The sequence below is a fragment of the Neltuma alba genome, unplaced genomic scaffold (genome assembly GCF_004799145.2).
Source record: "Neltuma alba isolate B1F8T4 unplaced genomic scaffold, ASM479914v2 tig00010620_pilon, whole genome shotgun sequence".
Lineage (NCBI taxonomy): Eukaryota > Viridiplantae > Streptophyta > Magnoliopsida > Fabales > Fabaceae > Neltuma > Neltuma alba.
The window spans coordinates 57,137-83,452 of NW_021635476.1; the positions used below are offsets into that span (position 1 = coordinate 57,137).

The window sequence follows — 26,316 nt, forward strand, 5'->3', positions numbered from 1 at the left end:
TTAGAGCAAGATAGAATGTTTTTTTTTGTCCTATTTATAAGTCACTTCATTAATTTTCATTTGAATGTACTATTTTATCTTTATTTATTATAATGTAGGTAGTTATCTTTGAAAGTTGTATATATTAAATATGAGTAAAGTTAAAAAATCATTATATTTTAATGAACAGTTAATGTATTTAAAGTTTTTTCTTTGTCTATATAAAATATGTTAAAAATGCCTTATAAATAGGACCAAATCATGAGTAATATATTAAGACTAAACTGAATCTCAAACAGCTTTTATATTAAAATAAAAAAGTACTCCTCCGGTTCTAATATAAGACCCATTTAACTAATTTGATTAGATTAAGAAAGTTAGGTAAGTTAGTTATTATAAGAAAGTGACACATTTTTCCTAAAATACCATATCATCTTTTCAATACTCCCTCTCCCTCTTCTATTTGATTATGGCTAGGGAGTTCTATAGGGATAATTTAGAGAAAATTGATAAATATGAGAAATGGGTCTTATATTTAGGACCAAAATCAACTCAAGAATTGGGTCTTATATTAAGGACCGGAAGTTCATATATATATGTATAATAATGTGTGTGTATATCCAGGTAATTAATTAACTTTTTTTTTGTTGGTTGAGCCTCAATCAATTGAATTTATACTCTTTTACCCAAATCAGGCATCTCATGATTCCTATTAGTAGGTCATAGCCTGTGACAAGATATATATTTATTTTTTGGGAATTATCTGGATTCATTGTACCTAGAATATTAATTATAATTCACATGCTGTTGACTCCTAAAAGAACAAAAACAAAAAAGACTTTTTAGAGTGATATTCATTCTTGACAAATATATATTGAGTCACGTCCTTCTAGCTTAATTTCTAGGTCTACATATTAAAGCAATTTTTAGGCCAAAATATATTAAATCAATTAACGTGTTCATTAATAACTGTGTGTACATATAGAGCTAGTCGCGTCTTTTAGAGTCTTTTTTTTTTTTTAAACCTTTATATCAATATCTACCTAAAATGTTATAATTCATTTCCTGTAAGAAATAAATGTTATAATCCATCATCCTTCCATAGAGCTTTTTCCCTTATAATTCCCTTTTCACAATTAAACTGAACTGCCAACACGTATTCTCTCTCAGCCTATAAATACCAATGATTATTTGAAGCAAAGCCAAGCAAGCGAAAACTACAGAAGTGAGTTTCGAGTCTCCGATCATCTCTTCTTCCATATACAAGTTCTTCTACCTTCTTCTTCTTCTTCTTCGCCGACATCATCAACATGGTCTTAACCGTTAGAAACCCTAGCGTTGCTTTGCTCTGTAGCCCAGGAATGGGCCACCTCATCCCGATGCTTGAGCTTGGAAAATGTCTGATTTCGAATCATGGCTTCGACGTCACCGTCTTCATTGTGACCACTGATTCTTCAACCACACATTCGCAGATAATCCAACAAACTTCATCAAACCCTAAAACCACAGCCGCCCTAAACGTCGTCGTACTCCCACCTGTAGATGTTTCCAGCAAACTCAAGCCACTGAACTCATCACAGTTCGGAGCTCGAATCAGGTTAACAATGGAGGAATCGCTCCCACTTCTTCACTCTGCTATTCTCTCAATGAAGCTTCGTCCAACGGCTCTCATCGTTGATTTGTTCAGCACCGACGCTTTTGCCATGGCACGCGACCTCAACATGCTTACCTACGTGTTTTTCACTTCCAGTGCATGGGTTCTTGCTCTTGCTGTGCATGTTCCGGTTATGGAGAAGGAACTGTTAGACAGGCATGTGAAACTCCATGAACCGCTTCCCATTCCGGGTTGTATACCGGTTCGGTTCGAAGACACCTTGGAACCGCTGTTGCTTAAAGATGAAGTGCCAATGGAGCACGAGATGTTCTTACAAATGGGATCAAACATAAGAAACGCTGATGGAATTTTGGTTAATACTTGGGAAGACCTTGAGACTAGCGTGGTTCAAACTTTAAGAAGCGGGATTATCAAGGGAAAGATGTATCCGGTTGGACCGCTAGTGAGAGGCGCGGATCCGAACCGGACTAAGATGGATCATGATCAAGTTTTGAGTTGGCTAGACCGGCAACCAACCGAGTCGGTTATTTTTGTGTCATTTGGAAGCGGCGGGACCATGTCAGCGGCACAAATGGAAGAAATAGCTTACGGTTTGGAGTTAAGCCAACAGAGATTCATTTGGGTGGTTCGACCGCCCCATGGAGAAAAAACCGCTACGAATCACGGTTCATTCTTCAAGCTGGAGAATGGTAAAAACACAGACAGCTTGCTAGAGAAATTCTTGAATAGGACCCATGAGCTTGGACTTGTGGTCCCCATTTGGGCCCCACAGTCGGAGATTCTAGAACATTCTTCGGTCGGGGCATTCATGACACATTGTGGCTGGAACTCCACGCTTGAAGCAATCACCAACGGTGTGCCGATGATAGCGTGGCCGTTGTACGCAGAGCAGAAGATGAACGCGACAATGCTGACGGAGGAGCTGGGGGTGGCAGTGAGGGTGAAGAACGGTGGGAACAAAGCAGAGGTGGTGGAGAGGAACGAAATACAAAGGCTGATAAGGAGAGTGATGGTGGAAGAAGAAGGTGTGAGCATGAAAGAAAGGGTTAAAGAACTTAAACATAGTGCAGAATGGCTTTGTCCGAGGGTGGATCATCTTTAACTCTTTTCATCAATTGGCCAAAATCTCCAGTGGATATGAATTTCAATCATATATGATGATGTGTCAATATAAATCCTTAATATATAATAAGTTTGCCGATCGAAGTCATTTTAATTTCAAAGTTAATCCTTATATATTATGTAATACATGAGAAATATTCATGTGTAGTTATTTTCGTTTTGCATTATATACTTCTTGTTAGAATAAAATAAATGGTAAATGTGCAAAATTTACCTTGACCATATTTCTTACCGAACACTTTGATGTTATTTTTTTAGTTACATTCAGTAGTTATTTTCGTTTTGCATTATATACTTCTTGTCAGTGAGGGTGAGAAATATTCATGTGTAGTTATTGTTTTTTCTCCAAATTAATTTTCTTGGCTTGTAAACTAATATATAATTTAATGATGCATATAAATATTTTAGAGAGATCATGTACTATATGCTATTGCATCAAATAAATAAATAATATAATATTTAAAGTAATTTATTTATTTATTTTAATCTCCTCAAATTAGTCCATTGGATCGTATATTAAGGACTGGAGATAGTACTCGAGTGCAACGAATGAACCTCATATCCTAGAAGGGAAAGATGTGTTTTGCTTAAATACATATAAAAGGCTTGGAGGCTCAGAAAACAATATGACAGAGAGAGTGTGCGTGTTGACTATGATGAGAGAAAGATGGATCGGCTTGGAAGTGAAAATTTACAGAGAGAAAATATAGCATTTGGTGAGATCAAAAAGAATAAAATTAATGGATGTTTATGGAGGTTGAAGAATTTTGTTATTTTTTTCCTTTTACAAAGTTCATGTATATTTTTACACCCAAATAAATTTCATGGTGCCTAATGCCCCTTGATGTAAACTTTGTTGTTAAAAATGCACTTTAAAACTGACTTTGTGGGCCCCTCTAATGGCAAACTGACGGACATTAACGGCATGGTGCCAGATGCTCCCTTTTGACAACTTCATGTATATTTTTGCAGCCAAATAAACTTTATAGTGCCCAGTGCTCTTTCGGGAAAACTTTGTTGTTAAAATTGCACCTTAACCCTACTTAAAAATTGATGTAGTGAATCTCTATGCTCTTAATTAAGGAGAGGTAGAGTTAGAAAAAAATTATTTTTAAACAAAGTTAATGAGTCAACTACATTTCATTGGTTATGGTGAGACGCTTAAATATGACTTATGCTCCCTTCAAATCAAATTCTCAATATAAGCTTTGAATAATTAATTTGTAAATAATAAAAAATCAGTTAAAACCAATAAACAAATAAGAAATATACTTTAGTACTCAAATATCTTCTTACAATAAATGAGAAAAGATGAAAAAGAATGTATGGAAAATGTCATAATAGGAAGTATGGCAAATGAGAGAAAATAATAATCAAGGATAATAATGAAAAAATATATTAAATTTTGAGAGAATAACAACCAAGGACAAGATTTAAAAAGATATATTAAATGTTGAGATTAACTTTTAAAACTTATAAATAAATTAAAATGGGAGGGAGGGAGTAGGAAAGATAGGAGAGGGTGAGAGCTAAAAAGGATAGGTGATTTTAGCTATCCAGTTTTGTAGAGTAGTGGACCTTGGAGTGATAAAGACGTCAGGTTTGGCTCACATTGAACAGAATTAAAATGAAAAAGGAATACAAGCAGCACATGATTCTAAACTTACCTTTAATTAGGTGATCCTTACCATGTCCATTTCAACCATGTGGAATATGCAATCCTATTTAAGCCATACTTACTACCATAAAACATAGAAATTAAACGAAACATTTTAACCTTAGCAACATAGAAATTCATAGTATATGCATCATCACGTAGAATGTGTAATACTACTATAAAATTGAAAGCATGGTTAAAATTAAATACTGCTCTAGTTCTATTTATAAAGTAAAGAGAGAAGGTTTTTCTTACTTATATTTATAAGTCACTCTATTAAATTTTTAGTATAAATATATTATTTTGTCTTCCATTTATCACAGTGTAGATGATTATTTTTTAAAATGTGTATATATTAAATAAGGACAAAGTTAAAATTAAAGTTGTTATATTTTAGTGGAAAGTTAATATAGTTTAAGGTTTTTTTTAGTTTGTGTGAAATATGCTGAAAGTGCTTTATAATTAGGACTAGAAGAGTAAGGCTTAATCAATATTCCTTTGATCTTGTTTATAAATTACTTCTAATATATTTGATCAAAACCAATAAAAACATTAAACCCTGTTCACTCTGCCTTAAAATTTAATGACTTTTCACTTTTGTACTTACTTAATATATACACTTGTAAAAAAAAAGAATCTACACAATAATAAATGAAAATAAAATAATACATTCATGTTAAAATTAAATTTAGTAAAGAAACTTATAAATAAGACAAAAAGAAAATTTTTTCAGGATTAGAGGAGTATTTTAGAAATCTTAGGTAGGTTCTAGTGACAACCGGGCTTTCAAAATTATCGCTGCTAAGATTTGTGGTTAGTCACGTGTTGTTATAACTAATATGGTTAGGCCACAACTTAACTGATTATAGACACCCATAAGCTGAGTATAAAAATGTCTGGACCACTTCATATAGCAACAAGTCTCATCTTTATTAAGCTTTAGGCTAGTTTAGGCAGTAAACGTGATTAATTGGCAATCCATAAAACTCTCTGAGTCTAGCCCCATTCCATATATAGTTTATTTGTCTTTTGGCTAAAGTATATTTTAGTCCTTTAACTTGACATAAGATTTCATTTTTGTTTCTTAACTTTAAAAAGTAAATTTTTAGTCCTCTAATCCTAAAACTGTTAACAAAAAATAATGATATTGAACTCTTAAATACTGATAAAATATTACTAAATGCTAACATGTTAAGTTTAATATTAAAAATAACCATGATTGTTACAAAAAAATCATCATTTAAGACTAACAATTTTGAAACTAAAGGACTAAAAATATATTTTTTAAAGTTAACTGAGCAAAGTGAAATCTTATATAAAGTTAAAGGACTAAATATACATTTTAACCTTATTTTTTTCAACTCAAGAATGTATTAAAAAAATACTACTATCTTTGATCCTAATTATAAGATTTCGTTTGCAGATACAAACGAGGTCTTATAATTAGGACTGTAAGTAATAATATATCAATATAAATACATATATGATAAAACTTATCGGGTGCTGCATTATTCAAGTGAGTTTCGAGTCTCTCGTCTCTTCTTCCATATAAAACTTCTACCTTCTTCTTCTTCTCCTCCAACATCATCAACATGGTCTTAACTGCTTGAAACCCTTAGCATTGCTTTGCTCGATCTGTAGCCCAGGAATGGGCCACCTCATTCCAATGCTTGAGCTTGGCAAATTTCTGATTTCTAATCATGGCTTCAATGTCACCTTTTTCAGTGTGACCACTGATTCTTCAACCACACATTCACAGATAATCGAACAAACTTCATCAAACCCTAAAACCACAGCCGCCCTAAACGTCGTCGTACTCCCACCTGTAGATGTTTCCAGCAAACTCAAGCCGCTGAACTCATCACAATTCAGAGCTCGAATTAGGTTAACAATGGAGGAATCGCTCCCACTTCTTCGCTCTGCTATTCTCTCAATGAAGCTTCGTCCCACAGCTCTCATCGTTGATTCGTTCGGCACCGACGCTTTCGCCATGGCACGTGACCTCGACATGCTTACCTACGTGTTTTTCACTTCCAGTGCATGGGTTCTTGCTCTTGCTGTGCATGTTCCATTTATGGAGAAGGAACTGTTAGACAGGCATGTGAAACTCCATGAACCGCTTCCCATTCCGGGTTGTAAACCTGTTCGGTTCGAAGACACCTTGGAGCCGCTGTTGCTTAAAGATGAAGTGCCAATGGAGCACGAGATGTTCTTACAAATGGGATCAAACATAAGAAACGCTGATGGAATTTTGGTTAATACTTGGGAAGACCTTGAGACTAGCGTGGTTCAAACTTTAAGAAGCGGGATTATCAAGGGAAAGATTTATCCGGTTGGACCGCTAGTGAGAGGCGCGGATCCGAACCGGACTAAGATGGATCATGATCAAGTTTTGAGTTGGCTAGATCGGCAACCAGCCGAGTCGGTTATTTTTGTGTCATTTGGAAGTGGCGGGACCATGTCGGAGGCACAAATGGAAGAAATAGCTTACGGTTTGGAGTTAAGTCAACAGAGATTCATTTGGGTGGTTCGACCGCCCCATGGAGAAAAAACCGCTACGAATCACGGTTCATTCTTCAAGCTGCAGAACGGTAAAGACACATACAGCTTGCTAGAGAAATTCTTGAATAGGATCGATGAGCTTGGACTTGTGGTCCCTATTTGGGCCCCACAGTCAGAGATTCTAGCACATTCTTCGGTCGGGGCATTCATTACACATTGTGGCTGGAACTCCACGCTTGAAGCGATCACCAACGGTGTGCCGATGATAGCGTGGCCATTGTACGCGGAGCAGAAGATGAACGCGGCGGCGCTGACGGAGGAGCTGGGGGTGGCAGTGAGGGTGAAGAATGGTGGGAACAAAGCAGAGGTGGTGGAGAGGAACGAAATACAGAGGCTGATGAGGAGAGTGATGGTGGAAGAAGAAGGTGTGTGCATGAAAGAAAGGATTAAAGACCTTAAAAATAGTGCAGAAATGGCTTTGTCCGAGGGTGGATCATCTTTTAACTCTTTTCATCAATTGGCCAAAAATCTCCAGTGGATATGAATTTCAATCATATGTGATGATGTGTCAATATAAATCCATTAATATATAATAAAGTTTACCGATCGAAGTCATTTTAATTTCAAAGTTAATCCTTATGTATTATGTAATACATGAGAAATATTCATGTGTAGTTATTTTCGTTTTGCATTATATACTTCTTGGTAGAATAAAATAAATGGTAAATGTGTAAAATTTACCTTGATCATATTTCTTACCGAACACTTTGATGTTATTTTTTTAGTTACATTCAGTACCTTAAAGATTAGGAATACTATGCTTGGTGCACAAAAAAGAAAAATAAGATCATAGATAAAATTATATCACTAAAAAAATCAGGGTGTTGGATGCACATGAAAAAAATAATATTGGAGATAAATTTGCACAGTTACGCTAGAATAAAGGGAAAATTAGGGATAAATCCCTCATTAAAAATTTAATTGGCAAATAGAACCTAGGATGATTGATTGCACAAGAGAAGATTAGTTGCATGCAAAAGATGATAAGTTGTACAAAGAGAAGATCGGTTGCACAAAATATATTTGGTTATATAGTTTGCATACAAAGAAGATGACTTGCACATAACAGAATTTCATTTGCACAAAGGAAAATCGAGTTGCACATCACACAAAGAAAGATTATTACACACAAAAGAAGATACATTATACACAAGGAAAGATAAGTTGCACACTAAAGAAGTTAAGTTGTACAAAATCCTTAGGTTCCATTTTCTAATTAAATTTTTAATGAGGGATTTATCCCCAATCTTCCTTAGAATAAACGCCAAAATTCAGGGGGGAAAACAAAATTTTTCGGTAGATAAAAAAAAATTTTTGGCAAAAAGATTTGATATGTCTAAATTTATACTCCTCCAGTCCTTAATATAAAGTCCATTTAACTAATTTGATTAAATTAAGAAAGTTAGGTAAGCTAGTTGATTATAAGAAATATGACATGTTTTTCTTAAAACACCATAATTATTTCCTTAATATCTTCCCTCCCTCTTCTACTTGATTATGGTTGAAGGAGTATCCATAGGGGTAATTTAGAAAAAATTAATAAATATAAGAAATAGGTCTTATATGTAGGATCAAAATCAATTCAACAATTAGGTCCTATATTAAGAACTAGGCGAATATATAAATTTAGACACTTCATGCTGAGGACCAAAAAAAATGGATATTAAATCTGATGAGCACCGAATCAAATGAGTCTAGCTTTTTATCAATTCTTATTGTGGTTTCATTTTATCAAATCATCAAACGGTCTGGCCAATATAATTGTGATCTCTTTATCATTTGCGGATGATAACTGCAGTGACAGAGCCAAAATCTGAGACTGGGGAGCGTAATTTAATTTTTTAAATTCATTATTCATAAAATAATAATTTCAATTGTTAAACATTAAAAAATTAATTACATACTTTGTAATTTCCATTTATATATTTGAATTCACAGATTTTGAAATCGTCGGAAAAACAAGCTCATTATCATTTGCAGGGACGGATCTGTTTTGATGTCCTTGAGTTCTTCCCCCACAGTTTCATCGTTTTCCCTAAAACGTGTCAATTTTTGTTTGCAAAAAGGGAAAGAAGTTACTAACTTCGGTCCTTAATATAAGATTTCATTTAACTTTTATTTTAGTCTTAAATATAAAATCTCAATCCATTTTATCTTTTATATTTATTCATTTTTTTCAAAACAGTTCTTCTAATAATAGTAGTTCTAGCCAATATACTTGATCAGAAAACCTAATTTCATTTGTTTGAAAAATGGAGCTAGATATCGCATGGCCACTGAAATTAATAGAACAACTATGATGATCTTAAGACAATGCAAACAAGTTCCGTATGACGAGGAGCTCTGCCCTCATTATCTCAAAATCGAACAAAAAATTAAAAGAAAATCACAAGTAATATTCTAGCTAGATTTATCTTTAGTTGACTTTAAAACAAGAAAAGAACTAGGTAATTAGCCTTACATTAAATATAATTACAATGAAAGAAGATTAAGTAAGCCTTACATTAAATATAATTAGAATGAAAGAAGATTAAGTAAACAATGAAAGATCTATTAACTTAATTAATACTTTAAGGTTTTGAGTCAATAATGTATAGTAACAAATGCGCTCATATATTTTCTCTAAACATTCAGTGGACTCTAAGTATATAGCATATATTTCTTTACATAATCATATATGAGCGATAAACGAACTCCCTTTGGTATTTTATATAAAACGCTTTCTAAAAGAAATTGATGGTTCTATATATTGGTCACTAAGTGTGTCATTAATTAACTTTTTTTAAAATGTTATCCTTATTACTCCTTCGGTTATTAATAGGAGACCTAACTGTACTACGAAATGGATCTTATATTTCAAATTAAAAGAGTACAATTTATTAGGATAGTACTTAAAAATTGATGTAGTGAATCTCTATGTTCTTAATTAAGGAGAGGTAGAGTTAGAAAAAAAATTATTTTTAAACAAAGTTAATGAGTGAACTACATTTCATTGGTTATGGTGAGACGCTTAAATATGACTTATGCTCCCTTCAAATCAAATTCTCATTATAAGCTTTGAATAATTAATTTGTAAATAATAAAAAATCAGTTAAAACCAATAAACAAATGAGAAATATACTTTTATATTCAAATATGTTCTTACAATAAATGAGAAAAAGAATGTATGGAAAAATGTCATAATAGGAAGTATAGCAAATGAGAGATATAATAATTAAGGATAACAATGAAAAATATATATTAAATTTTGAGAGAATAACAAACAAGGACAACATTTAAAAAAATACATTAAATGTGGAGATTAACTCAAATTGAAGTTTATAAAATGAACTATATACCTTTTTTCCAAATTTAAAGCTTATAAATAAATTAAAATGAGAGGGAGGGAGTAGGAAAGATAGGAGAGGGTAAGAACTAAAAAGGATAGGTGATTTTAGCTATCCCGTTTTGTAGAGTAGTGGACCTTGGAGTGATAAAGACGTGAGGTTTGGCTTACATTGAACAGAATTAAAATGAAAAAGGAATACAAGCAGCACATGATTCTAAACTTACATTTAATTAGGTGATCATCACCATGTGCATTTCAACCATGTGGAATATGCAATCCTATTTAAACCATACTTACTGCCATAAAACATAGAAATTAAACGAAACATTTTAACCTTAACAACATAGAAATTCATAGTATATGCATCGTCACGTGGAATATGTAATACTACTATAAAATTGAAAGCATGGTTAAAAGTAAATATTGCTCTAGTTTTATTTATAAGGTAGAGAAAGAAGGTTTGTCTTAGTTATATTTATAAGTGACTCCATTAAATTTTTAGTATAAATATATTATTTTGTCCTCCATTTATCATATTGTAGAAAATTATTTTTTAAAATGTGTATATATTAAATAAGGGTAAAGTTAAAAATTTGTTATATTTTAGTAAAAATTTAATACAGTTTGAGGTTTTCTTTAATCTGTATGAAATATGTTGAAAGTGCTTTATAAATAGGATTAGATGAGCAAGACTTAATCAATATTCCTTTGATCTTGTTTATAAATTACTTCTAATATATTTGATCAAAACCAATAAAAACATTAAACCCCGTTCACTCTGCCTTAAAATTTAATGACTTTTCAATTTTTTACTTACTTAATATATACACTTGTAAAAAAAAAAAGAATCTACACAATAATAAATGAAAATAAAATAATACATTCATGTTAAAATTAAATTTAGTAAAGTAACTTATAAATAGGACAAAAAGAACATTTTTTCTACATTTTATAAGTAGGATTAGAGAAGTATTTTAGAAATCTTTATAAATAGGACAAAAAGAACATTTTTTCTACATTTTATAAGTAGGATTAGAGAAGTATTTTAGAAATCTTAGGTATGTTCTAGTGACAACCAGGCTTTCAAAATTATCGCTGCTAAGATTTGTGGTTAGTCACGTGTTGTTATAACTAATATGGTTAGGCCACAACTTAACTGATTATAGACACCCATAAGCTGAGTACAAAAATGTCTGGACCAATTCATATAGGAATAAGGCTCATCTTTATCAAGCTTTAGGCTAGTTTAGGCAGTAAACGTGATTAATTGGCAATCCATAAAACTCTCTGAGTCTAGCACCATTCCATATATAGTTCATTTGTCTTCTGGCTGAAGTGTATTTTAGTCCTTTAGCTTGACATATGGTTTCACTTTGGTCCCTTAATTTTAAAAAGTAAATTTTTAGTTTCCTCCTGTTAACAAAAAATAATGACATTAAACTTTTAAATATTGATAAAACGTTATTAAATGCTAACATGTTAAGTTTAATATTAAAAATAACCATGATTGTTACAAAAAATCATCATTTAAGACTAACAATTTTGAGACTAAAGAACTAAAAATATATTTTTAAAGTTAAGGGACCAAAGTGAAATCTTACATAAAGTTAAAAGACTAAATGCATATTTTAGCCTTATTTTTTTCAACTCAAGAATATATTAAAAAACTAGTACTATCTTTGGTCCTAATGATAACATCTCATTTGTAGACTACAAATGAGGTCTTATAATTAGGACCGAAGGTGATGATATATCAATATAAATGCATATATAATACTCTTCTAATCCTAAATATAAGACCCTTATACACACTAGTATAAGAGTCTCAGTATAAGGGTCTTATATTTAGAACCGGAGGAGTAAAACTTATTGAGTGCCACATTATAGGGGTGTTCAATTTGTCCCGTCCCGGTACTAATAAGTTCGGGATGAGACAAGAACAAGGTGGGACAGGACGGGATGCGGGATGGGATCGTATGTCCCGGGTTTTTTTTCCTTCTAAAAATTATTTATTAATAATTATTATTAGATTATTCAATTTACTTATTAATAATAATTATTGCTTTTATAGTGATTTTTAGCTCTTAAGTTGTAATATTTTCTCAACAAAATTTTCTTTCTCAATAAAATAATTCACAAAGTCATCATATAGTGTTTCTTTTATGGTATTTTTTTTTACAGTATTATTTTTACACCTTTTTTTATATTATATAATTGAGCTTTCTACATAATATTTGCTTACAATGTTTTTATTTTTACAAGTCCAATAAAAAATAAGCATTATAACATAAAAAAAATCATATAAAAAATTATAGTATTTTTTTAAAAAAAATGGGAAGCAGGAAGTTCCAGTCCCGTTCCAATTCCGTAGAGACCAAGACAGAACCGGGACGAGACACGAGACAAAAATCCTATTCTATCTCTGTTCACTAAGACCGGACCAGGACGGGCCTGTTACAGGTCCTGTCCCGTGAACACCCGTACTGCATTATTCAAGTGAGTTTCAAGTCGCTCGTCTCTTCTTCCATATACAAGTTCTCCTACCTTCTTCTTCTTCTCCTCCTCCTCCGCCAACGTAACCGCTTCAAACCCTAGCGTTGCTTTGCTCTGTAGCCCAGGAATGGGCCATCTCATTCCAATGCTTGAGTTTGGCAAATTTCTGATTTCTAATCATGGCTTCGATGTCACCTTTTTCATTATGACCACTGATTCTTCAACCACAAATTCACAGATAATCCAACAAACTTCATCAAACCCTAAAACCGCTGCCGCCCTAAACGTCATCGTACTCCCACCTGTAGATGTTTCCAGCAAGCTCAAGCCATTGAACTCATCACAGTTCGGAGCTCGAATCAGGTTAACAATGGAGGAAGCGCTCCCACTTCTTCGCTCTGCTTTTCTCTCAATGAAGCTTCGTCCAATAGCTCTCATCGTTGATTTGTTCGGCACTGATGCTTTCGCCATGGCACGTGACCTCGAGATGCTTACCTACGTGTTTTTCACTTCTCGTGCGTGGGTTCTTGCTCTTATTGTGCATGTTTCAGTTATGGAGAAGTAACTGGTAGACAGGCACGTGAAACTCCATGAACCGCTTCCCATTCCGGGTTGTAAACCGCTTCGGTTTGAAGACACCTTGGAACCGTTATTGCTTAAAGATGAATTACCAATGGATCATGAGATGTTCTTACAAATGGGATCAAACATAAGAAACACTGATGGAGTTTTGGTTAATACATGGGAAGACCTTGAGACTAGCATGGTTCAAACTTTAAGAAGCGGGATTATTAAGGGAAAGATTTATCCGGTTGGACCGCTAGTGAAAGGCGCGGATCCGAACCGGACTAAGATGGACCATGATCAAGTTTTGAGTTGGCTAGACCGGCAACCAACCGAGTAGGTTATTTTTGTGCGTTGGAAGTGGTGGGACCATGCCAGAGGCACAAATGGAAGAAATAGCTTAAGGTTTGGAGTTTAGTCAACAGAGATTCATTTGGGTGGTTCGACCGCCCCATGGAGACAAAGCCGTCACGAATCACGGTTCATTCTTCAAGCTGGAGAATGGTAAAAACACAGACAGCTTGCCACAGACATTCTTGAATAGGACCCACGAGCTTGGACTTGTGGTCCCCATTTGGCCCCCACAGTCGGAGATTCTAGAACATTCTTCGGTCGGGGCATTCATTACACATTGTGGCTGGAACTCCACGCTTGAAGCGATCACCAATGGTGTGCTGATGATAGCGTAGCCGATATACGCGGAGCAGAAGATGAACGCGGCGGCGCTAACGGAGGAGCTGGGGGTGGCGGTGAGGGTGAAGAACGGTGGGAATAAAGCAGGGGTGGTGGAGAGGAATGAAATCCAGAGGGTGATAAGAAAAGTGATGGTTGAAGAAGAAGGTGTGTGCACAAAGGGAAGGGTTAAAAAGCTTCAACGGAGTGCAAAAATGGCTTGGTCAGAGGGTGGATCATCTTTTCACTCTTTTCATCAATTGGCCAAAAATCTCAAGTCGATATGAATTTCCAATTATATATGATGATGTGTCAATATGAATCCATTAATATATATAATAAAGTTTACTGAAGTCATTTTAATTTCAAACTTAATCCTCTATGTATTATGTAGTACATGAGAAATATTCATACCTAGTTATCTTCGTTTTGCATTATAGTTTTTGTTGGAATAAAATAAATGGTAAATGTGTAAAATTTACCCTGATCATATTTCACCTAACACTCTGATGCTATTTTTTTTAGTTGTATTCAACATCCTAAAGATTATGGATACTAGGCTGGGTACACAAAAAAGAAAAATAAGATCATAAGTAAAATTACATCACTAAAAATATCATGCTGTTAGATGCACTAAAGAAATAATATGAGAGATAAATTTGCACATTTATCCTAGAATAAATGCAAAAATTCAGCAAAATAAAACACAATTTTTTGGCAAAAAAAAAAAAAACAATCTGATGTGCCTAAACTTACATATAAATTTAGACAATTCATGCCGAGGACCGAAAAAAAAAATGGAAATTGAATCTGATGAGCACTGAATCAAATGGGTCTAGCCTTTTATCAATTCTTATTGTGGTTTCAATTTATCAAATCACCAAACGTTCTGGCCAATATAATTGTGATCTCTTGATCATTTGCACGTGATAATTGCGGTGAAAGAGCCAAAATCTTAGATTGGGGTAATTTATTTTGTTTAGAAAAATTCATTATTCATAAAATAATAATTTAAATGTTAAACATTAAATAATTATATACTTTATAATTGCCTTTTATACGTTTGAATTCACAGATTTTGAAATCGTCGTATAATAAGCTCATGATCGTTTGCAGGGAGCCAGGGACGGATCTGTTTTGGGGTCCTTGAATTCTTCCCCCACAGTTTCATCGTTTTCTCTAAAATGTGTCAATTTTTGTTCGGAAAAAGGGAAAGAAGTTATTTATTTTACAGGCTGGCCTAACATGTTTTTTGAGAGCATCCTGTGCACCAAAAATTGAGGTCCAAACTCCAAACCCAAAACTAATTCCATGAAATAAAATTTTTCTCACATACTTATCTTATATGGTACAAAATCACTTAAAATAGAGTGATGTAATGTCAAAAGGTAGGTCAAGGTCAATACCTTTATGTTCTTTCTTTCTTTTTTTAAAAGAAAATTTGGAGGGACACATATTAATAGCCTGAAATTGTAGGCAGGATTGAACCCAACGACCTCCTATTTACAGAGAAACTTCCATACCACCAAACTAAAAGGTGATTAGCCTCCACATTCTAGAAGCTTAAATACCTCCTCTTTAATCTATGTGCCCCCTCTCCCAAACAGACACATCACATCACATCACATTATGGAACTCTCCCTGGCGACATACATTTGGATGCTGGCTTCCTCCTCATATAAATGATCCAGTGTATTACTAATCAGTTACTATCTCCGATCCTAGATATAAAATTTAATTTATAGTGTAATTACTTTATAGAGTAGATTTTATATTTAGAACAGAGGATAGTTGTCAAACAAGATTTTGAGTTTCAATTTTGTAAATGAGACAAAAAAAACTTGTTAAGAAATATTTCTCTTAATTAGAACCTAATTTCATTCGAACTCAAATTAGTTGATAATAGCATATGCTAGATAACTTTTGTTTGAAAAATGGAGCTACGTACCGCATGGCTACTGAAATTAATAGAACAATTTAGATGAAAAATGGAGCTAGGCACTGCCACTACAAAAAAACAGACTTTAGGCGACGACTTTCGGCAGCGACAAAAAAAGTCGCCGCTGAAAGTTCGCTGCTGAAACTAAGACTTTTAGCTGTGATGCCGAAAGTGGACCTTCAGCGACGACTTTTTTTGTCGTCGTTGAAAGTGTAATATAATAATATATATTTTATTTTACAATATTAATAAACAAATTCAATCTGGCTCAGCGGCAAGAAGATTGGACACGAAAGGAGGCAGTCACGAGTTTGAACCTTGAAGAATACACATTTAAGGTGAAAATATTTGAATGATGATGTGGCGAGAATGAGTGATGTGGTAATGACGTGGTGGTTGGTGGTGATGACGTGGCCGTCGATGATGATGACGTGGCAACCGACAGTAATGATGTGGCGGCTGGTGACAATGACATGGCACCGGCGGTGATGAAGTGGCAGCCAGTGACGATGATGTGGTGGCCGGCGACGATGACGTGGCGTTGGTGAAGCCAATTCTTCTTAGGCATTACTTTCAGCGGCGACAAAAAAGTCACCGCGGAAAACACTTTCGGCGACGACATTTGTTGCCGCTGAAAAGTCTTTCAGCGACGACATTCCAAAAGTGTCTTTCAGCGGCGACATTATTGTCGCCGCCGAAAGACTTTTCCGCGGCGACATCCGAAACTTCTAAAAGTCGCCACTGCAAGTATCTTTCAGCGGCCACTTTTTTAGTCACCACTGAAAGTTTTCAGCCATAGCTGCTACAGCAACGACTTTTCAGCGACGACTTGTCGTCGTTGAAGACTTTCAGTGGCGACTTTTATCGCCGCTGAAAGTCAATTTTTGTGTAGTGTGCATGGCTATTGAAATTAATAGAACAATGTAGATGATCTTAAAACAATGCAAACAAGTTCGGTATAACGAGGAGCTCTACCCTCATTATCTCAAAATCCAACAAAAAATTAAAAGAAAATCACAAGTAATATTCTAGATTTATCTTTAGTTGACTTTAAAACAAGAAAAGTAGTAGCTAATTAGTCTTGCATTAAATATAATTAGAATGAAAGAAGATTAAATAAACAAAGAAAAGATCTATTAAATTAATTAATACTTTAAGGTTTTGAGTCAATAATGTATAGTAACAAATGCGCTCATACATTTTCTCTAAAAATTCAATAGACTCTAACTATATAGAATATTTCCTTAAATAATCATATATAAGCGATAAACGAACTCCCTTTGGTATTTTATATAAGACGCTTTTTAAAAGAAATTAATGGTTCTCTATATTGGTCACTAAGTGTGTCATTAATTAACTTTTTTAAAATGTTATTCTTATTACTCCTTCAGTTATTATATAAGACCTAACTGCACTACAAAATGGGTCTTATATTTTAAATTAGAGGAGTACAATTTATTATGATAATACTTAAAAATTGATATAGTGAATCTCTATGTTCTTAAGGAGAGGTAGAGTTAGAAAAAAAATTATTTTTAAACAAAGTTAATGAGTCAACTGCATCTCCTTGGCTATGGTGAGACGCTTAAATATGACTTATGCTCCCTTCAAATCAAATTCTTGTTGTAAGCTTTAAATAATTAATTTGTAAATAATAAAAAATCAGTTAAAAACAATAAATAAGTAAGAAATATATTTTTATATTTAAATATGTTCTTATAATAGATTAAAATGGGAGGGAGGGAGTAGTAAAGATAGGAGAGGTTAAGAGCTAAAAAGGATAGGTGATTTTAGCGATCTAGTTTTGTAGAGCAGTGGACCTTGGAGAGATAAAGACGTAAGGTTTGGCTCACATTGAACAGAATTAAAATGAAAGAGGAATATAAGCAGCACATGATTCTAAACTTACATTTAATTAGGTGATCATCACCATGTGCATTTCAACCATGTGGACTATGCAATCCTATTTAAGCCATACTTGCTACCATAAAACATAGAAATTAAATGAAACATTTTAACCTTAACAACATAGAAATTCAGAGTATATGCATCATCATGTAGAATATGTAATACTACTATAAAATTGAAAGCATGGTTAAAATTAAATACTCCTCTAATTCTATTTATAAGGTAGAGAGAAAAAGTTTTTCTTGGTCATATTTATAAGTTACTCCATTAAATTTTTAGTATAAACACACTATTTTGTCTTCCATTTATCATAATGTGGATAATTATTTTTTAAAATGTGTATATATTAAATAAGAATAAAGTTAAAAATTTATTATATTTTAGTTGAGAGTTAATGTAGTTTCAAATTTTTTTTATTCTATACGAAACATACTGAAAATGCTTTATAAATAGGACAGAAGAGTAAGACTTAATCAATATTCCTTCGATCCTATTTATAAATTACGTCCAATATATTTGATCGAAACCAATAAAAACATTAAACCTCATTCACTCTGCCTTAAAATTTAAAGACTTTTTAATTTTAGACTTACTTAATGCATACACTTGTCAAAAAAAAAAATCTACAAAATAATAAATAAAAATAAAATAATATATTAATGTTAAAATTAAATTTAGTAAAGCAACTTATAAATAAGACCAAAAAAAAACATTCTTTCTACATTTTATAAGTAGGATCACAGGAGTATTTAGAAATCTTAGGTAAGTTCTAGTGACAACCAGGCTTTCAAAATTATCGCAGTTAAGATTTGTGGTTAGTCACGGGTTGTTATAACTAACATGGTTAGGCCACAACTTAACTGATCATAGAAACCCATAGTTGAGATAAAGATGTCTGGACCACTTCATACAGCAACAAGTCTCATCTTTATTAACCTCTAGGCTAGTTTAGGCAGTAAACGTGGCTAATTTGCAATCCATAAAACCCATTGGTTACTTTTGGTACCAAACATTAAAAATAAGAAGTAAGGACTGAGATTAGGGTTGAAAACATATATTAAAATGATGTTTAGCATATCATATGAGATTAGACAATCCCACACAGATAGGATTAAAGAATACCACCTTCCCTCATGATATTCCCCAATCCCATATATATGGGTTTGTTTGACTTTAATATAAGATTTTGTTTAACTTTTATTTTGGTCCTAAATACAAGACTTTAACCCACTTTGTCTCTCATATTTATTTGTTTTTTTTTCAAAGATAATCCTTCTAATAATGGTAGTTCTAGCAAATAAACTCAATTAGTAAAAATATTTTAGAAAAAATAATACTTATTTATTACATATAACTAACTTAACTTATTTTTTTAATTTACTCAAATTAATCAACTAGTTCTTATATTTAGGACAAGAGGTACTATATATCACATAATCACTCATGCTAAACACCTTTCTAATATAGTTTTGCGCTCTCAATCTCAATTTTTATTCCTTATTTTTAATGCTTTGTGCTAAACGGACCTATGAGTCTAACACCATTCCATATATAGTTTATTTGTTTTTTTTTCAACCCAAGAATATATTAAAAAATAGTAATATATCAATATAAATACATATATAATAAAACTTATCGACTGCCGCATTATTCATTTGGATGAGTTGATTTGTAAAACAACTTTCTTTTAAAGTTGTTAATTGTAAGTGTATGTTGAGAGAAACATTAACAAAAGATTACTTCGAAGAAGTTCTCGGTAATTAAAATTACCTAAACCCTGTGATATATAGAAGTAAATGTCAAACTGAAATTGAATAATAAAATTTTGATAATTGATTTCACAACTTAGATAAAAGATGATATGAGCCATTAATTTTCTTTCTTTGTTTTTTTCTTTTTTCTTTTTTTTTTTTGGCTGCATGAGCATGAAATTTCTTGTCACTGCCTACGGGTATGTTTAGATTAGCATTAGGCAAAACTGATTTCTAGCTCAAGTGATTTTTGTAACTGAAATTAGAGTAAAAGTCAATTAGTGTATGTTTAGATAGGTGTTTTTAAAAAGTCAATTGAAAAAGTTGAAAGTTATTTGGATGATTAATAGAAAAGTTAGTTTAGTTGTAAAATGACTGAAAAGGACATGAACTTTATTGAATAGTAATATTTCAAATTTTATATTTTTAATGTGACAATAGTTTAAAAAATACGTAAAATTATTATGATAAAATATAAATAGTTTATTCGTGAAATTATAAAATAAAAATATTTATTAAGAAGAAAAATTTGAAAGCACATTGTAGATAATTAATTAAATATACATAATGGAAAAACATGAGTATAAATTAAAATTCATTTAGTCTAAATAAAAGCTCATTATGCTAATGAAGAAGATGAGACAGGGGGAAAATATGAGGGTAAATCTGTAATGCTCATTTTTAATAATTACTGTTTGAAACCGCAGTTTGAAAAGTCAAATTTTTTTCTATTGAGTCCAACTGAGATTGAAGACCAGAAGTTGGTCGAAAAAGTTAGCCCAGCCGAATAACAATCTTTGTCCAACTCAGTTTGCAACCTTAATTTTATCATTTCCAATGAGCTTTTGGCGCTTGTAATTGTGATTCAAACATGCTCTACATATGCTAAAACGAGGCTATAAATACTAGTGATTTGAAGCAAGCCAAGCAATCAGAATTACAAGCAAGTTTTAAGTCAAGTGTCTCCTTTCATATTCTTCTTCTTCTCTCTTCTTCCCAAGGTCATGATAACTAGACTTAATCCTAATTTTGCATTGTTTTGTGGCCCAGGAATATGGGCCACCTCATTCCAATGCTTGAGCTTGGTAAACGTCTGATTTCTCATCATGGCTTTGAAGTTACCATCTTTGTTGTGACTATGTATTCGTCAACCACACATTCACAGATAATCCAACAAGCTTCAAACCCTAAAAACACTGGCCTAAACGTTGTCGTACTCCCACCCGTAGATGTCTCTAGCAACCTCGGTGCACTAAACTCACAACTAGGAAATCAAATCAGGTTCACAATGGGCGAGTCGCTCCCGCTTCTTCGTTCTGCCATTCTCTCAATGAAATTTCTTCCAATAGCCCTCATTGTTGACATGTTTGGCACTAATGCTTTTACTATGGCACGCGACCTCAAGATGCTCGGTTTGTGTCTTTTACTTCCAGTGCATGGGTTCTTGCTCTTCATGTAAACATTCCCATCATCCACAAGGAGCAGCTAGACCGGCATGTAAAACACCATGAACCGCTGCAGATTCCGGGCTGTAAACCGATTCAGTTCGAGGTCACCATGGAACCATTGTTGCTTAAAGATGAACCAATGGTGTTTGAGGGCTTCATGAAAATATGTATGAACATAGTTGACGCTGATGGGATTCTAGTGAACACATGGCAAGAACTTGAGCCAACGACACTTAAAGCTTTATTAAGTGGTGAAGCTATAAGGGGAAAGATTTATCCGGTCGGACTGTTAGTGAGAGGCATCAATTCAAACCGAACCGAGAAGGATCATGATCTGGTTTTAAGTTGGCTAGATCGGCAACCGGCTGAGTCAGTTATTTTCGTGTCGTTTGGGAGTGGTGGGACCATGTCGGAGGCACTAATGGAAGTTAAGCCATTAATGGCTAGATCGGCAATGGCTTATGTTTTGGAGTTAAGCCAGCAGAGATTCATTTGGGTGGTTCGGCCGCCACATAAAGAAAAAACCAGTGCAAATCATGGTTCATACTTCAAGCTTGAGTATGGAGAAAACAACACAGATAGCTTGCTAGAGAAATTCCTGAGTAGGACCCACGAGTTAGGGCTTATGGTCCCCATGTGGGCCCCACAGTTGGAGATTCTAGAACATTCTTCAGTCGGGGCATTCATGAGTCACTGTGGCTGGAACTCGATGTTTGAAGCGATAACCAATGGTGTGCCGATGATAGCGTGGCAGTTGTACGCGGAGCAGAAGATGAACGCGGCGGCGCTGACAGAGGAGATGGGGGTGGCGGTGAGGGTGAAGAGGGGTGGGAATAAAGCAGAGGTGGTGAAGAGAGAGGAAATACAGAGGCTGACAAGAAGAGTGATGGTGGAAGAACAAGGTGTGTACATGAGGGAAAGGGTTAAAAAGCTTCAACGTGGCGCAAAAATGACTTTGTCTGAGGCTGGATCATCTTTTGACTCTATTTATCAACTGGCCAACTATTGTAAGGTTCATCTGCGTGAGCAAAAATCACAATGTGTCAGGAAAGATAATCAAAATTTCTCTTCTTTGCGGGTGTGTGAATTAGATGATGGAATATTAGTATGTAACATATTGATATATGTATTGGTATTATTAAATAAAATATAAATGTATTTTAGAGTCATGCCTTTTCCAGTTTTTCAGGTTGACATACCTAAAAAACTAGGCAATTCATGCACCTCTCTTGAAGTGATTAGTGTATAAGTTTGATGTATGTAATCATTGTTTTACCATTCCATATATATATGTGTGTGTGTGTGTATCTCCTACTTCTAATAATCCTATAAAAGCTACAAATTAATTTCTAAAAATTGAACAAATTAGTTGAGTTAGTTATTTTGTAATAAATAGATGTTGTCTCTCTTAAAATATTCATATTAATCATGTGTATTACTTCGAGGCAAAATAAATAAATATTAGAGACCAAGTGAATTGAGATATTATATTTAGGATCAAATTGAATTTCCAAATAACTTTTATATTAAAGACATGAGGTATTACGTGTATATATGTGTGTGTGCTTTTTTTTTTTTATACATGCGTGTGTGTATATGTGTGTGTGTTCAGATAATTAATTAACTTTTTTCTTTTGGTTGAGCCTCAATCAAATTGGATTTATTGTCTTTCTACCCAAATCAACTTTCTCATGAATTCCTTATTAGTAAGCCATTGCCTGTGACAAGAATATATTTTTTTTGTTGGAATTTTCTAGATTCATTGCACCTAGAATATTACAGTCATATGCCATTTTAAGGTTGATTCCTAAAAGAGACAAAAACAAAAAAGACTTCTTAGAATGATTCATTCTTGACAAACATATATTGAGTCACGTCCTTCTGGCTTAATTTTTAGATCTATATATTAAAGCAATTTTTTGGCCAAAATATATTAAAGCAATTAACGTATTAATTAATAACTGTGCATACATGTAGAGCTAGTCGCGTCTTTTAGAGTTTTTTTTTTCAACTTTTTATATCAATATCTACCTAAAATATTATAATTCACTTTCCTATAAGAAATGAATGTTATAATTCATCATCCTTCCATAGAGTTTTTTCCCCCTTATAATTCCCTTTTCACAATTAAACTAAACTGCCAACACGTATTCTCTCTCAGCCCATAAATACCAGTGACTATTTGAAGCAAAGCCAAGCAAGCGAAAACTATACAAGCGAGATTCGATTCTCTCTTCCTCAACCTCCTCCTCCTCCTCATCAATGAATCGGGGTGAACTAGTGAAACCCTCTAAAAAATAGTATGAACTGGGGATGAACTGATTGGATGGTTTTGTTGCTATCAGTCCCATTTTTCTTTATTTAGCTTCTAATATCTCAGTCACTATAGATTTGAGTGAATTTTAATAATGATTTTGGTATCAATGATTATTAATTTTAGTTATTGATAAATTGTAAAGGTCAAAATTTTCAATGTTGTTGTACTTTGTTATTATTACAATCAAACTATTGCTTTGTTTTCTTGTATTTTGTTGTTAATGATTATTAATATTATCGTATTTTATTATTTTTAATTAAATTATATTATTTTAATAAGATCAGTTTGACTCTGAGTTGACCTCGATCTAACTAACTAACCTTTAAACCACTACCTCAACCGATTTTAGTGTTCTGTCTGATTTTTTGTTTCTTGGAGTATAGCAAAGGAGAGAGAATAATAATTAAGGATAACACCGAAAAAAATATACTAAATGTTAAGATTAACTCAAATTGAAGCTTATAAAATGAATTATATACCTTTTTTTAAATTCAAAGCTTATAAATAAATCAAAATGGGAGGGAGGGAGTAGTAAAGATAGGATAGAGTAAGAGTAAAAAGGAAAGGTGATTTTCGCTATCTAGTTTTGTAGATTAGCTGACCTTGGAGTGAAAAAGACGTTAGGTTTGGCTCAAACTGAACAGAATTAAAATGAAAGAGGAGTACAAGCAGCACATGATTCTAAACTCTCATTTAATTAGGTGATCATCGCCATGTGCATTTCGACCATGTGGAATATGCAATCCTATTTAAACCATACTTACTACTATTAAAAAAAAAGAAATTAAACGAAACATTGTAACCTTAAGAACAAAGAAATTCATAGTATATGCATCATCATGTGGAATATCTAATACTACTATAACATTGAAAACGTGGTTAAAATTAAATAGTCCTCTGGTTCTTAAGGTGGAGGGAGAAGGTTTTTCTTGATTATATTCACAAGTTATTTCTTTAAATTTTTAGTATAAATATATTATTTTGTCATTTATTTATCATAACATAGATAATTTTTTTTAAAATATGTATATATTAAATAAGGGTACAGTTAAAAAGTTGTTATCTTTTAATGGATAATTAATGCAATTTAAGGTTTTCTTTAATCTATGTGTGACATGCTAAAAGTGCCTTATAAATAGGACTAGAAGAGTAAGACTTAATCAATATTCCTTCGAATCAATATTCCTTCAATCTTGTTTATAAATTACTTCTAATATACTTGCTCAAAACCAATAAAAACATTAAACCTCATTCACTCTACCTTAAAATTTAATGATTTTTCAACTTGATCCTTACTTAATATATATACTTGTTGAAAAAGTAATAATCTACACAATGATAAATGAAGATGAAATGATACATTCATGTTAAAATTAAATTTAGTAAAGTAATTTATAAATAAGATAAAAAGAACATTCTTTCTAGGTAATTTAGAAATCCTAGGTAAGTTCTAGTGACAACCAGGCTTTCAAAATTATCGCAGCTAAGATTTGTGGTTAGTTACGTGTTGTAATAACTAACATGGTTAGGCCACAACTTAACTGATTATATAAACCCATAGTTGAGCATAAAAATATCTGGACCACTTCATATAGCAATAAGTCTCATCTTTATTAAGCTTTAGGTCAGTTTAGACAGTAAACGTGGCTAATTGGCAATCCATAAAACTCTATTGAGTCTAGCACCATTCCTATAAATACCAGTGATTATTTGAAGAATATGCAAGTGAGCTTCGAGTCTCTCGTCTCTTCTTCCATAGACAAGTTCTTCTACCTTCATCTTCTCCAACACCATCAACATGGTCTTAACTGTCGGAAACCCTAGCGTTGCTTTGCTCTGCAGCCCAGGAATCGGCCATCTCATTCCAATGCTTGAGCTGGGCAAGTGTCTGATGTCTAATGATGGCTTCGACGTTACCATCTTCATTGTGACCACTGATTCTTCAACCACACATTCGCAGATAGTCCACCAAACTTCATCAAACCCTAAAACCGCTGCCGCCCTAAACGTCATCGTACTCCCACCTGTAGATGTTTCCAGCAAGCTCAAGCCATTGAACTCATCACAGTTCGGAGCTCGAATCAGGTTAACAATGGAGGAAGCGCTCCCACTTCTTCGCTCTGCTTTTCTCTCAATGAAGCTTCGTCCAATAGCTCTCATCGTTGATTTGTTCGGCACTGATGCTTTCGCCATGGCACGTGACCTCGAGATGCTTACCTACGTGTTTTTCACTTCCAGTGCATGGGTTCTTGCTCTTGCTGTGCATGTTCCAGTTATGGAGAAGGAACTGTTAGACAGGCATGTGAAACTCCATGAACCGCTTCCCATTCCGGGTTGTAAACCGCTTCGGTTCGAAGACACCATGGAACCGTTATTGCTTAAAGATTAAGTACCAATGGAGCACGAGATGTTCTTACAAATAGGATCAGATATAATAAACGCTGATGGAGTTTTGGTTAATACATGGGAAGCCCTTGAGACTAGCGTGGTTCGAACTTTAAGAAGTGGGATTATTAAGGAAAAGATTTATCCGGTTGGACCGTTAGTGAGAGGCGTGAATCCGAACCGGACTAAGATGGATCATGATCAAGTTTTGAGTTGGCTAGATCGGCAACCAGCCGAGTCGGTTATTTTTGTGTCATTTGGAAGTGGTGGGACCATGTCAGAGGCACAAATGGAAGAAATAGCTTACGGTTTGGAGTTAAGTCAACAGAGATTCATTTGGGTGGTTCGACCGCCACATGGAGAGAAAACCGCTACGAATCACGGTTCATTGTTCAAGCTGGGGGACGGTAAAAACACAGACAGCTTGCTAGCGAACTTCTTGAACAGGAGCCACCGGCTTGGACTTGTGGTTCCCACGTGAGCCCCACAGTCAGAGATTCTAGAACATTCTTCGGTTGGGGCATTCATGACACATTGTCGCTGGAACTCTACGCTTGAAGCGATCATCAATGGTGT

General features: G+C 33.7%; 3 protein-coding genes across 3 annotated transcripts; all 3 read left to right on the forward strand.

The window, feature by feature from the left end:
* Positions 1-1,289: 1,289 nt before the first annotated feature.
* Positions 1,290-2,696, forward strand: LOC114757708 (UDP-glycosyltransferase 72E1-like). The gene has a single exon (XM_028946781.1). It carries the CDS (start codon positions 1,290-1,292, stop codon positions 2,694-2,696), a length of 1,407 nt encoding a protein of 468 aa, XP_028802614.1.
* A 3,325-nt stretch (positions 2,697-6,021) lies between these two features.
* LOC114757709 (anthocyanidin 3-O-glucosyltransferase 5-like) lies at positions 6,022-7,419 on the forward strand. The gene has a single exon (XM_028946782.1). It carries the CDS (start codon positions 6,022-6,024, stop codon positions 7,417-7,419), a length of 1,398 nt encoding a protein of 465 aa, XP_028802615.1.
* A 13,728-nt stretch (positions 7,420-21,147) lies between these two features.
* LOC114757710 (UDP-glycosyltransferase 72E2-like) lies at positions 21,148-25,744 on the forward strand. The gene is made up of 2 exons (XM_028946783.1): positions 21,148-22,050; positions 25,115-25,744. The coding sequence occupies exons 1-2, from the start codon at positions 21,148-21,150 to the stop codon at positions 25,742-25,744; spliced, it is 1,533 nt and encodes a 510-aa protein (XP_028802616.1).
* Positions 25,745-26,316: the final 572 nt, after the last annotated feature.

Coding starts and splice junctions, on each gene's coding strand:
- LOC114757708 (XM_028946781.1), top strand. CDS start 1,290: ATGGTCTTAACCGTTAGAAACCCTAGCGTTGCTTTGCTCTGTAGCCCA.
- LOC114757709 (XM_028946782.1), top strand. CDS start 6,022: ATGGGCCACCTCATTCCAATGCTTGAGCTTGGCAAATTTCTGATTTCT.
- LOC114757710 (XM_028946783.1), top strand. CDS start 21,148: ATGGAACCATTGTTGCTTAAAGATGAACCAATGGTGTTTGAGGGCTTC. Junction 22,051..25,114: donor AACTGGCCAACTATTGTAAG/GTTCATCTGCGT, acceptor CTTCTTCCATAG/ACAAGTTCTTCTACCTTCAT.